At 40.8% G+C, this 16,241-nt stretch overlaps 2 protein-coding genes across 2 annotated transcripts; one reads left to right on the forward strand and one right to left on the reverse strand.

The window, feature by feature from the left end:
* Positions 1-2,538: 2,538 nt before the first annotated feature.
* Positions 2,539-11,305, forward strand: LOC106923621 (uncharacterized). The gene is made up of 3 exons (XM_014996770.2): positions 2,539-2,708; positions 3,772-3,906; positions 4,862-11,305. The coding sequence occupies exons 2-3, from the start codon at positions 3,790-3,792 to the stop codon at positions 11,303-11,305; spliced, it is 6,561 nt and encodes a 2,186-aa protein (XP_014852256.2). The 5' UTR covers positions 2,539-2,708; positions 3,772-3,789.
* Positions 11,306-12,073: 768 nt separating this feature from the next.
* Positions 12,074-16,189, reverse strand: apoea (apolipoprotein Ea). The gene is made up of 4 exons (XM_014996825.2): positions 16,147-16,189; positions 14,878-15,028; positions 13,173-13,460; positions 12,074-12,485 (listed from the first exon to the last, which is right to left on the reverse strand). The coding sequence occupies exons 1-4, from the start codon at positions 16,187-16,189 to the stop codon at positions 12,212-12,214; spliced, it is 756 nt and encodes a 251-aa protein (XP_014852311.2). The 3' UTR covers positions 12,074-12,211.
* Between the last annotated feature and the right edge of the window lie 52 nt (positions 16,190-16,241).

Consider the following 16,241-nt stretch of genomic DNA (forward strand, 5'->3'; position numbering starts at 1 on the left):
TAATTTCTGATAAATGTAATTATTATGCCATACAGCTGATAAAACCCATAATTCAGTTTTCACAAATAGAAAATTAATTCTGAAATATACATTTTCCAATATGCCGCAAAAAGGTAATTGTGAAATGGACCTAGTTGTTTCCCAACCCTGGTCCTCAAGGCACACTGCCCTACATGTTTTAGATGTTGCTTTAAAACACCCATTTAAATGATTGTAGTTCAGAAAAAGCTTGTTAATCAGCCATCAATCGAAATCATGTGTGCTGAAGCAGGAAAGACCTAAAACATGTAGGGCACTGTGCTTTGAGGGCCAGGGTTGGAAAACACTGGCTTACAGAGTGCTCTATCCAAGCATATTCATTAAAAGTTGAGTGGAAGGAAAAAGTGGGATAGAAAGACATGCACAACCACCAGAGGAAACCTCAACCTTACAGGGTTGTGAATAATACATTTCTGCTGTGTTTTCAATGGCTATAAATAGCAAATCAACATAATTAAAATAAAAAAGGTCTGAAAACATTATTCTATAAAGTATTTAATTTATTTCATTATGAAATAAACTACATTTTCAATAATACTCTAATTTATTGAATATCGTACAGTGATAGACATAATTTTCATTTGGCCAACATCTGTTATAAAATATTTTTTCTAATGGTCTCAGGTAATATTCACAATTTATGAATGTCCTCATCTGTGAGCAAAGAACACATTAAAACCAGCATTAACTTTGTAAAAATAATCTAGAAGCATTAAACTTCAATTAAGTTACTGACACAAATTAACTTAAAATAATCATAATAATAAAAATAAATGAATCGAATTAACTTAACATATGTTTTAGCTTATTGAGATGAAGCAGAAACGTTTCAGTCAAAATTTCTCATTTTCGAGGCGACCTTTCGAGCAGTTTGGAATCGTATGTGATTGTCGCGGTAACAGCAATGGCGGCGGCCAGATACAGGAATAAAATGATAAAACCTCAGAATTCTTTTATAAATGTTTATCTATACAGGTCATTTAAAGTTTTGACAACAATATGGAACGGGTTTCTTTGCTAGAAAATTTCTTTATTCCTTGCAAACATTTTCAAACCGGTTTTTAATCTTGCTTTTCTAAAACGGCTTTCAATCGAGTTGTTGCTACTTTTCAAACATTTCTGACACCGAAAATACTCACGGTTGTCTTCATTTCTCTCGCAAAACAAATAAAACCCGTGGTTAGTTTATCTTAAGTGAAATTTTACGATCTAAAGGGAATTTTTACAGGCCAGTTTTCAGCCAGTTTACGTTTCCTTTGAAGAACGACGCATGAGCAGTTCGTTTTCTCGAACAGCACATGCGTGGAATGTTTAAAATCACAAGCGCTCCCCCTACTGGCTGATAAGTATGTTTACATCCATCTACGTCTTTATTCATCCAGTCATCTGCCTCTTAAAATTTAGAAAAGGATCAGAACCATCATTTATAACAATAAAAACATAATGAAACTCTGTTTTTTATATTTTACTGTGAACTTTTTGACTTTTGGTTGCTTTTCGGTGACCTCGATATATGTTTGAATAATTTACATTTATGAAGTCCTCTCCCTATTATACATTATAAACAATATGCTAATACTTAAACTATTTAAATCTGAAAAACCGATTTTCCAAATTAGTAAGAAAAATCAACTTTTTCATTATTACTTCCTCAGCAGACTAATAAACTGCATGGGTTTCCATGGTAACGTGGAGGAAATCCAGCCCAGTTCGCACAGCCACGTGTGAAACTTTCAAACTCTTGACCAAAACTCACAGTTAAATTATTTATGTTAATCATCCCTTCATTCATGGATCGAGTCACATGTTTGTTTGTTTTTGTAGTCAGCTGTTAGTTTTACAATGTAGTCTGACTCAGGAGGGGGAGGGGCCTGTCTGTTCTGCTCTGGTTGCCAGGTCTGCAGATTTTGCACTTTTACAAACACAAACCCTATCTAGTGCTCTTTCAGGATCTTCAAAATTACTTCACCAGGTGAGAGGAGTTAGAGTCATGTGACTTTCTCTGAAAGACTGCTGCAGTGAGTTTAAATAGATGTGATTTAAAAATTAAAATAAAGTTTGAAGTAAAAAAAATAATATTTTACAGAAGCAAAACAGTTCACCTTCATATAAAAAACATTTAATATTATTTAGATAAGGAACATTTCATTGAAATGTATTTTCAAAAAACTAAAAATAATCAGTTGCAGCCATTTATTCTCAGTTTCTGACCAATAAAAATCTGACAGATTGATCAACTGATCAACTTTCTCCAATTTAGTATATGCTAATTCCGTAATAAGCATTATCTGCTGTAGCTTAACCGTTTTGTAATTTAAATACTGACTGAATTGTTTCATATCCATTCCAGTTAACTCTATAGAATTAACTGGAATGGAAGTATATAAATAAACTGTATTGAATTAAGAACAAATAATATAAAAGAAACATGAATTGTACAACAAAAATTTTATAACTTGAAATTCATTTTTTTTATTCTATTTTTTACAGGATATAAAACTGGACACTGGACGCAGCAACAATCTTCCCGTTTTGCGGGTTTTCTTCTCACGACCTGGCAACCCATCTGGAGTTCCTTCCCGCAGGAAACCGCTCTGTGTAGACCCACGAACACGCATGGATGCCGTCCTTATCTGGGGCCGTAAATGAGGAGAATCAGCCGGTGAGAGGTGAGAGGAAGCCTGCAGCCCGGTTCGGTCCGATTCAGCCCAGATCGGTTCGCGCCAGAGCCCGCCATGTTGCAGCTCTGTGGTCAGTCCGCGGGGTTTCACGGCTGCAGGGGCGATTCAATGGAGAGGGCTCTGCAAACTGAGGGGTTACTCCCCCACTGTGACCACTGAGGCTGAAGGTGGTCAACTGATATTTTTAGTATTAATAACTTTCAGATATACACATATAATTTTTTTTTTCAGATTTTATCCTAAAATTATTTGTCTTGGAATCATAACTTTCTCATTCATCTGATTACTTCAAGTAATTATGTACAGAAAAACCCAAATTATTCAGTTCTAGTCAAAGTTGGTTTCTAAGACATTTATTTCTCAAAATACGTTAAAATAATAAAAAAGGGGATCTGTTCAGAAAAAATCCTGGTTTAATTTACATGTATTTAAAAAACAATACATTTTCCTACCCTTCTTAAGAATTAGAGGTAAAATCGTTATTTCCATTATTTAAAGTAGGGGAGCAACTTTTTGTATGTTTCCTGTGTTATTTTGATTATTTATATTTGAGCTCCACATCTTTAACATTGGAAGGCCTCTTTATCATCACCCTAATCTTTAACTCCCTCCACAGATTCTCAACCAGATTTAAGTCTGCACTCTTTGTATTAATTTCAGTTTTTAAAAATGAAATTATCACTCTAAACATAAATTTGCCAGGGGTGTGAATACTTTTTGTGTAAATTCAGATTTCTTTTGCAGAAATTACAAAATGTTAAAAAAAATTTTGCACAGTTGCAAACAGAAACCTGCAAAAATCTGCTCAACTGAGAAATATTTTATACCAACACTAATATTAATAACTTCAGTTTTCAGCTTTATTCATGACCTTTAACCCCTGTCTCAGGGGCTTCAGGCGTCTTCATCATGTTTTTGATTGAGATGCTCATCAAAAACAATTAATTAGAAATATTTTAATTCCCCTTTAAAGGAGCATTTAATGTCAAAATGAAGGAATCACAGACTAAGATGCTCCGTACTGTTTTAACTTTCCTGTGATTATTTTTAGGAATATAATTTGGGAATCATGAAGGAAAGACGAGACGGTTCTGCGGTACCGGAGTTCGATATTGGGAGGAAACCGGAAGCGACGGGCGACCAGAACCTGCAGCCTGACTCCGGTTCTGCTCAGAAAATCCTGGAGGTGAGGAATCGACTGGGTCCATCTGCGTCCCACGAGTTCGGGTCATTTATGTGATTAAAAGTCAACATAGTGTGCAAAGCGGAGGTGGTAGAGTATCACCATTTCAACACATTTTTACTCCCATTAAAGTAAAAAATATCCAAGAAATTACTTGAGTAAAAGGAAAAAAGTATTTGGTGAAAAGGCGACTAAAGTACTGAGAAACTGATCAAAATAAAATCATGTCATCAGATCAACTGAAATGTAAATATTGGTGTTTTAAAAACCAAGATGACAACAATTCATATAAATGACAAACATTTTTCCAAATCAGTTTCTTTCAAAATAAAAGTTGTGAAACTAACAAGAACTGCAGCTGTGTCTGGTGAACTTTTGGTTAAAACATGTTTGTTTTTCATTCAGTGAAGTTACTCACAGTAATAGATTATCCAGAAATTTCACTCAAGTAAGAGTAGAAATAATAAAGTAACTTCAGTAAAAGTAAAAACTACAGGATACTAAAAATACTCCTCTAAGTAAATTTTGTCCAAAAAGTTACTCAAGTAAAAAGTATCCATTCAGGAAATGACTCAAGTTAAGAGTAAAAACATATTAGAAATCTGATCAAGTACCGAGTTACTCATCAAAACAATCATTTAATATTTAGAAATCTTCATCAGACAGAACAAAATATAAAGTCAAGTGGAAATTTGGATTTCTTTCAATATAAAACTGATGAAAGTTTAATAAAAGCTGCAGCTGTGTTTCTGTCTCTGGTGGATTTCTGGTTAAACATGTTTGTTTTTCACTCAGTGGGGAGAAATACTTATAATGAAATTACTCAAGTAAAAGTAAAAACTACAGCGTAGTAAATATACTCCTAAAAGTAATTTTTTTCTAAAATGTTATTCAGGTAGTTTAACTAGTTACGACCCAACTCTGGTGAAAAGTTGAATCATGTTGCTTCTGTTTTCAGAGCGGAGAATCCGTGGATCAGAGGACGGATGCGTCGGATCTGCAGAGCAGCGTCATGAGCCCAGGTCGAGTTTTTCCTCTGGATGAACTTCCTGCTTCACAAGGAGCAACAGGACACACTTCCTGTCCCGAAACTCCAAACTCCACCCATGGAGATCCGGTTTTCCTGGATCATCCTGGAGGAAAAGCTCCTCCCTGCGAACCCGAGACAGATTCCCAGCTTCCGGATCCGAAAAGTCAGCAGGAGAACATCTATGGCTCGGTTCTGCATCAGATGCTGCAGCAGCAGAAACACAAACATGGCAGGAGGTACAAGAAGAAGACGCTGATGAAGATGGCCAGGCTGCTGGTCATAGCCAAAGGCTGGGATCACCGGGAAAACCAGAGTCTGAGTCTGCAGGAAGAGATGGACCTAAAAGAGGAGATTTCCGTGTCCATACAGGGGAAAAAAGTTCCTGGGAATCCAGACACGTCCAGGAATCTTTCTGGAGAAATCAGGTCGGAGTCCAACAGTGAAGAAACAAAAATCCCACCAGAGAGACGCAGGAAAACAGCTACTGAAGCTCCCAAAGCTGCTGGGGAGAAAACGGATGAAACTCCTGGAGGATCGGGATCAGATTTTACTCTGAAGAACAAAGAGGAAAAACCAAAAACCGAAAAGGATCCTGAGCTCAAGCTCAGGAAGAAAGCCGGTCGGAAAAGGATCGGAGAACCAGAGAGTCTGTCCGTCTCACCTGGAGGAAAGCAGAGGAGGAAAAGGGCTCCTGTGGCTCAGATCCAGATCACTCCGACTGCTTCTGAGGCGAACGAAGGTTTGTCAGGGTTTGCCGGGAATACTGCTGCACGGGAAACTGAACCTCAGGAGAGCAAGAGGAAACCCAGGAAGAGCAGAAATCCGTCTGCCGAGCGGCTCCCAACAGGAGGCGGTCCTCTGCCGGAGGAGAACCGAACCAAACCGGAGGAAGAAGCATCATCTCTGGATGTGTTTCCCAAATTACAACTGGAAAAACGAGGAGCTAAAACAAACAAAATGTCCATCTGGGATCAACTTCCGTCTGCTGAAATGTCAAACATCCAGAATGAAACCGGAAAAAATCGCACCAAAACCGTTCCTGCTGAAGAGGAAACGATGCACTGGGATGAGAGGCGAGGAACGTTCAGTCAGAAGCTGGACGAAGATCCGATCCGGAGCTGGAAAAAACCAAAAGGTCAAGGTCAGAAGAAAAAAATACGGCAGCAAACCTTAAACTTCCAGAGTAAGACCCAACCAGTTTGGGAAGCTCCAACAAGCCGGCTGGATTTTTCTCCCACTAACACAATGCCAGCAAATCCTTCCACGGAAAATCAAGAGTTTACCAACTGGGATGAATCATATGAAGCCTGGAAATTTGGGAAAATCAGGAGATCCTGCACTTTGGGAACCAAAACAAGCTCAGCCGCTGACGAATGGTTGAGCCAATACCTGAAAGGTTCCCAAAGGAAAGCTTCCTGTAAGGCCAGCAACATCCCAGAGTTAATGGGAAAAGATGAGCTGGAAAACGGGACAAAATTCAAACAAACCAAGAGAGGTCAGAAAAAATCCACTGGACCGTCCGCCAACGGTGAAACTGCTCCTGGCAATGTGAAACGAAAAGGGAAAAAAGCAAAACAAGAGTCGGCAGTAGAGTTAAACAAAGACAGATTGGGTTTTCCAACTCTTCCTGCTTCCAATTCGGTTTCAAACCGACAGGAAGAGGAGAGGATGAGGAGGAAGAGGACCGTAAGGAGGAAAACGGGACCAAAAAGAAGACAAGCACTAAACATAAAAACTGGAACAAAAATCCTGGAATCTGAAGTAAAACATCCAAATGAAGGAGATCCAGGAAGCCCTGAGGATGGAAAACCATCAAGCGTGAGGCGTGGAAGACAGAAAAATGTTTTTACAACCAAGAAGGAAGACCATGAGACGGAAAAATCCCAGCTGATGTCTTCATTTCAGGATAAAAGCAACACGACAGAAAACGGAGTGACTCCAGAAACAAAAGGAAAAAAGAATCTGCTCCAAATCGAAGGAACTTCTCTGAAAGATGGTTCTCTGGAGGTTAAGTCCAAGACGGCGCCTAGAAAAATGAAAAAGAGCCCAAAAAAAAGGCAGATATTAAAGAAACACTCAATAATAGAACCAAAAATCCTGGAGTCTGATGAAAAACATCCAGATGAAGGAGACCCAGGAAGTCCTGAAGATGGAAAACCATCCTCAGGTGTGAGGCGCGGAAGAACGAAAAACGTTCTTCCAATCAGAATAGAAGATGAAATTTCCAACATCATTGACATACTGGAAGCTGATAAAGAGACTGAGAAGGAGAAATCTCAGTTGATGACTTCTGAACTCACAGAACCAAATCAGATCAGTCTGCTCCGGATCGAAGGAATTTCTGATCCGAAAGATGATTTCCCGGAGACTAAGTCCAAGATGGCACCCAGAAAAATGAAAAGGGGACGAAAAAAGAGGCGGATGTTAAGAAAACGTTCTGCAACTGGACCAAAAGTCCTGGAATCAGAAGAAAAACAGCCACAAAAAGGACATCCAGGAACTCCTGATGGCGGAAAATCATCAATTCAGGATGAAAGAAGCTTAATGGATTCTACCGGTCAAACTGGAGTGACTCCAAATCAGATTAATCCGCTCCAGATCAAAGAAAAGTTTGATCTAAAAGATGATTCTCTGGATATTAAGTCCAAGATGGCACCCAGGAAAATGAAAACAAGACCAAAAAAGAGGCGGACCTTGAGAAAACGTTCTGCAACTGGAACAAAAATGTTGGAATCTGATGGAAAACATCCAGATGAGGGAAATGCTAAGGATGGAAAACCATCAAGCGTGAAGCGCAGAAGAAAGAAAAGTGTTCCTCCAATCAAAATGGAAGATGAAGCTCCCAGTCTGATGGGGATGGAAGAGTCTGGGAAGGAGATGTCCCAGATGATGTCTACATTTCAGGCCAAAAGCAACACGACAGAATCAGGAAGTGAAACCAGAGCGACTCCAGACATTCAAGGAAAGATGAATCTGCTCCAGACTGAAGGAACGTCTGATCTGAACGATGATTTCCAGGAGATGGTGCCAACAAAAAGGAGAAGGGGACCAAAAACGAGCCGGATGTTAAGAAAACGTCCTGTAACTGAACCAAACATTCTGGGATCTGAACATCCAAGGAAAGGAGCAACAGGAACTCCTGAGGATGGAAAACCATCAAATCAGGATAGAAACAGCTCAATGGGGTCAGGAGGTCAAACCAGAGCGACCCCAAAACCAGATCGGATAATTCTGCTGCAGATCGAAGGAACGTCTGGTCTGAAAGATGATTCTCTGAACATTAAGTCAAAGATGGCGCCCAGGAAAATGAAAAAGGGACGAAAAAAGAGGCAGATATTAAGAAAGCGTTCTACATCTAGAGCTAAAATCCTGGATTCTGATGAAAAACCAGAAGAAGATGATCCTGGAGCTAGTGAGGATGGAAAACCATCAATTCATGTTGAAAACAGTCCAGAGGATTCAGGAGGTCACACCGGAGCGACTCCAGAACCAGATCGGATCGAAGGAACATCTGCTCGGAAAGAGGATTTCCTGGGAGTGAAGACTGTAAGAAGGAAATCAGGACCAAAAAGGAAACGAGTGTTAAAGAAAAACCTGAAAGCAGAACTTAAAATTCTGGAATCTGAAGAAAGACATCCAGATCCAGGAAGTCCTGAGGATGGAAAACCATCAAGTGTGAGGAGCAGAAGAAAGACAAATGACTTTACAATCAAGATGGAAGAGGAACCAATTTTCATTGAGATGGGAGCTAATAAAGAGTCAAAGATGGAGAAATCCCAGCTGATGTTTTCATTTCAGGATAAAAGCAACACAACTGAATCAGGAAGTAAAACCAGAGCGACTCCAGAAGTACAAGGAAAGATGAACCTGCTCCAGACTGAAGGAGTACCAACCGATCCCAAAGATGATTCTGGCAAAGTTTTCTCCATGGTACAAGGACAAATACAATCATTTCAGAAAGACTCAGCAAGACCTAAAATCCAGGAATCTGGTGATCATCCATATGAAAGGGATGCAGGAGCTTCTGAAGATGGAAGAATGTCCAAAACGTCCAACACGGGACACGGAAGAAAGACAAATGTCTTTACAATCAAGTTGGAAAATGGAGCTTCTAATAAAGAGCCTGAGGCGGAGAAATCGTTTCAGGAATCTGCTTCATCAACAGCTCCAGGAAAAACAAGGCAGAAGAGACGGCGGAGGAGCAGAACACACTGGTCTGGACATAGAAAAGCAAAGAAACCTCGGGTCTGCTCATTCTGGGATGTTCCGGCTGTCTCCAGTTCCTGTGACCAAACCTTCAACATCCAACAAGAAAATCAGGAGAATCAGATGACAACAAACGCTCCGTCCGGATCTGAGATTTCTCATCACCTCCAGAAGAAGAACAAAAACCTCCAGTGCTCTTTCTGTTTGCGCTCTTTTCGCCACATCTCGGCGCTGACGCTCCATAAACGGCTTCACACGGGCCGGAAACCGTACGGATGCTCCGTCTGCGCCAAGAGCTTCTCCACGCTCCCTGAACTGAAGCTGCATTCAAAGCTCCACAGGGGGCCGCCAGCCTCTCACTGCCCGATCTGCGAAGAAACATTCAGAGACAAAACCAAACTCATCCGTCACCTCAAGGTCCATCTGGCCGAGGTGGAGGGACTCCAGACAGAACCGGGAAGAAGCAGACGATCCCGCTCGGCTTCCAGCCAGGAGGAAACCTTCAGGTGTCCGGTTTGCTCCAGGGAGTTCACCAAGAAATCTGCATTTGAAAACCACAGACGGATTCATGACAGGAAAGCCTTCAGAAATCCAAGAAGGATCCATGGATTCCACGTCTCCGGAGCCGGCGATACAACAGTCGTCACTCCAGTGTTTTTTAAATGTCCGATTTGCCGGCAGATCCATCGCCGCTGGTGCCACTACGTTCTGCATTTACATTCCCACATGATGGGAAAACCTCACCACTGTTACGTCTGTAGGCAGGAGTACAGCCGGGCGGCCGGAAGCAGACGGCACTGCTCAGTCTGCTGCAGAGCCAGCGGAGAAGAGGCGGCTTGTCGAGGTTCCCTGGAGGACATCTGGAAGGAGACAAGAGACTCAGTGAGTCCAAGAAAAATATCGGCAATTCCTGAAGAAGAAGGCAACGGGAAGGCGTTTATTCCTCCACCCCCGTCTGGTGGCTCAAGCCCGTCTGTGATTGAAGACTTTGATGTTGATATTTCTTCTCTGAACTTTGGTTTCTCCAATCCAACGTTCAGTCCTGAGCCTCCCAGACTCAGCCTGCAATCCTGGTGTGGTCGCTTTGGAAACAAACGGCGGCCACATCGGCGAGCTTTCCGCTGCAGCCGCTGCGAGCTGGAGTTCCACTTCCTGGGATCATACATGGATCACCTGCAGGAACACGCACCCAAAACGCCAAATGCTTGTCTCTCCTGCAATAAACCATGGCTGGAGCCTCGATTCAGGCAGCTGGATGGTTTGAAATGCAGCACGTGTGGGAAGCTCTTCTCCACTTCGAGGAATCTGCGGAAGCACAAGCTGCTCCATAAAGCGGCCCACTCCCACATCTGTCTGCCGTGTGGCCGCTCCTTTCCCGGCCACTCCGCCCTGGAGGCTCACCTAGAAGCTCATCGGCGGCGGCTGAGTGTGCCGCGGCCAGCGCGCGTTGAGGAGCCCTTCCTGTTTCCCTACCCCTGCAGGAAATGCTCCGCCAGGTTCTCCAGCACCGATCTGCTGGAGGCCCATCAGGTGTGCCACTCCTTCGCAGGGAGGAAGCCCGAAAGTCCTCCAGAGAGCATCCTGTCCTTCATTCCTAATCCGCAAACAGTTGCCGTCTCTTCGCCTGGACCGAAACGGTGGCTGCTGGTGAGCAACAGGAAGGACCTGTTCAGGTATCCTCATCCAGACCACCTCTACGTCGTTCCCGCCGCCTCCTCAGAGACGCCCGCCGTCGTTTCGGAGACACCCGCCGTCGTTTCGGAGACGCCCGCCGTCGTTTCGGAGACGCCCACCCTCGTTTCGGAGACGCCCGCCGTCGTTTCGGAGACGCCCACCCTCGTTTCGGAGACACCCGCCGTCGTTTCGGAGACGCCCGCCGTCGTTTCGGAGACGCCCACCCTCGTTTCGGAGACGCCCGCCGTCGTTTCGGAGACGCCTGACATCGGTTTGGACCTGGAGTCGGGAGCCAACCCAACCTCAGCGGAGCTTCAGCTCCAGTTTCTGGTGAAATCTTTAATTCCTGAAAAACGTCTGACGACGAGCGACAGCAGCGACTCTGAGGACGAACCGACGGTGCTTCGGCAAAACTGTGCAATCTGTATGCAAACCTTCACTGACGTTGCGACTCTACATGAGCATTACCGCAACCACGCCAGAGGAATGTGATGGACCGGAACCAGAACCAGGAGAAAGGGAATCCTGAACTTTTGGCTGTGCAGCAACAGCCATGTTCGTTTGTTCCTTTAAAATGAAAAAGTTAAAAAACAAACATGTTTTTGTCTCTGTGAAAAAGTTTTTCACCACTACGTTTTCTTTAGCTTTTTACTTTTAAACACTTGTTTAAAAGTAAAAAGACTTTGATGTTGATGTCAATCTGCAGTGTTTGATCTTTAAATATTTTATTTTATAGTTTTAGAACCATTTTTTAATTTTATTTAATTTTAAGCTTCAGATACTTGGTTTTGTGTCACTTTATTTTGTAATTTGTAGTTATTTTTGTTTCTTCTAAATTCCTTTTTTTTCAGTTCATTTTTTACATTGAATAAGAAATGGAGAATATTCTACTTTTATTTCACATTTATTTTGTTTTTTAATGGATTTGTTTTATATTTGCCAGTTATTTTAATTTTATTTTTTACATTGTATTTTTCATGTAATTCTCACATTTTACATTTTTTGTCACTTTTTCAAACAGGTTCTGTTTTGTCATATTTTATAAAAGATAGTTGTGTTCATCCATGTCCAGTGCTTAGTTTATTTTTATAATATAAATATTTTTTTTTTAAACTACTGCTGTTTGTGGAGAAGTTTTGGTGATGGGGAAATATATATTTTTGCATAAATTAACCTTTTTGACATGTGAGTTGCTGACTGAGTTCTGGAAAAATGCAAATAAAATGTAAATCTTTCTCAGTAAAAACAGACTCATGATGGTTTGGAGTTTTTTCTTCTGAGCTTTTATTTGTGAAGATCTCGGCATTTTAACAGTGATTGTGTTGAGGAGACAAACATCTGGTGTGTAACTGGTTTTATTGGTGAATTCTGTCACGTGAACTGGTTTCAGATCCCAGTTTACATGCTTTCTCTCATCATGGTGACAAACGGCTCGAACCAGTTGCGCAGCTCCTCCATCTTGGCGCCCAGAGCGGAGCGCAGGTCCTCGCCGGCGGTCTGGACCTGGTCCCTCACGCTGTCCACCTGCGTCTTCAGCAGCTCGTTCAGGGTGGTGATCTTGGCCTCGGCGTTGTCCCGTACCTGAGCGAAGTACGGGTCCAGTCTGGTCTTCATGCTCTCCACGTTGTCCGAGGCGCGGCTCTGCAGCTCCTCGATGTAGTCGGAAACGTGTCTGCGGTGGAAAACAGACGGTTTTATGTGGATCAACAAACATCTGATTGAAAATGTTCCGCTGGCAGCAGGCGAGTCTGAAGGACGTTCATTTACTCTAAATGTCAAAAATCTCTTAATTCCTCTGTGTTTTTCAAAACCTGGTCAAAATCCTTTTATTTTGTGGTCTTCATTGTTTCATTGTTTTGGTTCTTCAGGCTTTTCAAAGATGCAAATGTGGCAAAAATCTGTTAGTTTAAACCTGCAACTGAAAATAATGTTTTATTTTTACCAAAAAAAGTCTAGCTTGATTAAAGATTTTTAACTTTGAGTTATAAACTATGGAGCTAAATTGGGGCCATAAATTTTGTTCAAAAGAAGAAAACATCAAAACCGAGTACAAGATTTGAAACTGAAAAGTAGTTGGAACATTGTTTTCAGTTTCAAAATGTTTTTCAATTAAATTTTTTAACAAACTTTATGGCCCCAATTTAGCTCCATAATTAACATCCCATTTGATTCTCTATTTCTAGAGAATCCACCCAAGGTAAGGAGAATAAACTCTCTAAAGTTCAGTGAATACATGAAATATGTAAGGATTTTCTGGGTGAAACTATTTGAATTTTTCTTCTCCTGCCTGTAAAAGTTCATTTATGACCTAAAATTTGTGAGGTTTTCGCTGCCGCCGCCTGTCCAGCCCGTCACTCACCTCTGGATCTCCTGGGTGTCCTTCTGGAGGCGTTTCTTCAGCTTCCGGGTGTAGGTGGACACTCGGGACTTGACGTCGTCGGCGTTCTGCTCCATCATGGTCTGGAGCTCCTGCAGGTAGTTCTCCATCTGGCCGCGGGCGTCGGTCATGTGTCCACGCAGTCTGTCCACCAGCAGCTGCAGGTCTTTCCCGAAGCGCTCTGCAGCCTCCTGGGTGTAGGGGGCCAGCTTGGTCTGCAGGTCGTCCCGGTACAAGGCCAGCTCCGACATGCTGTCCTGGATCAGGGTGCTGTTCAGGAGTCATATCATTTACTTCTCAGAAAACAGTAAAACACTTTTGGAATCAGGGATTGTGTATGTTTTGCACAGTGTGAGCAGAAAGAGGCAGATCTGACTCCTAACTCAGCTGACTGAACAGGCCGAACAGAAGACTCTGTGCTCACACAAGGAGTTAGAAACATCACTGAATCTAACAGAGCAACTGGTAAATTACTGCATCAAAATATGGAGGACTGGAACTGGCAAAACAAAAAATTTAATACAAAGAGGTACGACCAGCTCAGAAAAGGTCTAAACATTGTAATATTATGAAATAAATATAATTGCATAACAATAAGAGCCTGGTTCTCAGAGCTTGGATTCTTACCTACTGGTTATTTATCAGGACTGTTAGGCTTCAACCGACCTCAAAATCCAATATGGCTGCCAGAAGCATAAAATGTTCTATTTCCAATAGTTCATTTATTTACACTTCTGTCAATGTTTTTTTATTCTAATTCTTTTCACTAAATTTACTCCATTTTTTGTTGTTTCACTGCATACAATACTATTAGTGGATTTTTGTTGCTAACTGCTGTTAGCGTTGACTGAGCAAACAATAAGCAAATTTCAGAGGTTTTCTAACTTGCAACAGGTTTGGTTGGAATTTGTTATTCTAAAAATCTAAATTATAAACATGTAAACAAAGTGAGTCTTACACACAGTTCAAAATATCAGTTAGCAACCAGAAGTAATAGTAATTGTGCTTTTTGTTGCTGAAATGCAAAAAAAAGTTTATTCAACAAACTAAAGTTTTGGGTCTTGTGGGTATAGAACAAACTGTTACATTACAGTTTTGAGAGTTTTAAAATATTTCTTCTGACTGCATTTAGGTGCTAGTAGCACCTGGTCAGAAACAAAACTGGCCAAAGAAACAAACGCAGAATCTGAAAAGTAAATATAGATTGAAATGAACATGAATTAAATTTAGTTAAAAGACTCATTAAAGTTAGTTTATTTATTGAAAAGTAAAATCAAATAAATATAATACATGACCTAAAGTATTAAATTTTAACCTCTAATAACATTTTTTATACTTGTAGCTTTTTCTTAGATATTCTGAGTATTTTATGTCAGTTTATCAGCTATTTAATCTTTGCCATTTGTTTAGTGGAGTTCTGATTTTTTCCTGTTTTTCCTTCGTAACGTTCCCAAAGTGGGGGCCGGGACCCGGAGTGGGGAGACCGGACACCAAGTGTGTGGTTGCAAAACGATTTTCAGAATCACAGTGATGTGACCCTGAGGAGTATGGAGGGACACGATCAAATAAATCACATTAAATAATGAACTGCACATTTTAAGAATCAAACGTGACCCGGAACCATGTGCAACCTTTACCTCCCTGGGCCTGAACAAAGATCTTCAGTTGGAACAGGCTGATCACTCACTCGAGCTCTCGGCTGATCTGGGAGCTCCTGATGTCCTTCACCACTCCATCAGCCCTCGAATTCAGCTCTGTGATGTAATCATTGAACTTTTCCACCGTCACCTCCCACGTGCCCTGCCAGTCGTCCTGGAGAACGCTTCGTGCACGGGATCCTGGAGTGGACAAAGAAGAAACATAATCTGCCACCTTTTAACGCCTTATTGCCTGAATTTATATCCAATTGTACAAAAAAAATCATTCAGATGGTAAATTACTTAGAGATTATAAATGTGAACATTGCACCTACCATTATTGTAAATTTAAGTATGTTGCTAATTAGCAACACCAGGCTCTTAAGGAACGAAATGCTGTTTGATCTTATTTTATTGATGCTTCTGTTGCTCCAGGAAGCCTTTAAAATTGAGTTAGAATGTATATTTTTGAACAACCTTTGCTTTTGAATTATTACAGTGTTTTAAATAGCAAAGCTGGGCGGATCGATCCAAAATATCGATAATATCGATGCCAAGTTATCAGTATCGGATCGATATTATCATGGTAAAATCAATACTTTAGTTTCAGATTCCCTCTTTAAAGATTGTCTTATTTTTGTTTTGTAGTTTCTCGAACCAACCCAAAGACTTTGTTATGATTTGCTGTAAAAACTTTTGCTGTTTGTTTTTGGGGAAAAAATGCACACAATTTTTTTTACTGTTCTGCTCTTTCTGCCTATTGTTAATATGATTTTAAAGTATTAACTGTGTCTAAAGTCTGTCCTAGATTTTAACAAAGTAATTCATTCATTTCCAGTTATTTGATCAAATATTGAATCTTAATGGGGTTTTTCAATAATCTTAGGTGAAAAATCCACTAAAAATTCAGACTCGGAAGAACTTTTAGTCTGTTTTCACATCGACTGTAAGAAACTCTTACATTTTTAAAGGAGCTGCATGTAGAAACTTGATATTCATGTGATTCATTAACAGCTATAAAACTTTTAGTATAAACAGCACAATTATTTTGAATCTATGTGACTTTATTAATGCAGACATGTTTCTCTTAAAGCCCGAAAATCATAAAAACTTAAAAGGAACAGTTTTCAGAAAATGCATCAAATCTACCAAAAAATAAATAAAAAACTGTGATTTTTCTGTTTGAGATTTTTTAATAGCCTTCAAACGACTATTCTTCTTTTCAGGAAATACTAACCTGACCTGAACCAGATGAAAGTGATGCTTCCCACTTTTTAACCCCAAACATTTTTAATTTCCCAGAGGAAAACTGAACTCACCTGAGATGACTGCAAGAGCGAGGATAACTGCAAACACCCTCATGATGACCAGAAGCTGGAAAATTGAGCGACACAAAAAGAGATTTTGGGAAAAA

Source organism: Poecilia mexicana, unplaced genomic scaffold (genome assembly GCF_051168715.1).
Source record: "Poecilia mexicana isolate PSO_F unplaced genomic scaffold, ASM5116871v1 scaffold_11, whole genome shotgun sequence".
Lineage (NCBI taxonomy): Eukaryota > Metazoa > Chordata > Actinopteri > Cyprinodontiformes > Poeciliidae > Poecilia > Poecilia mexicana.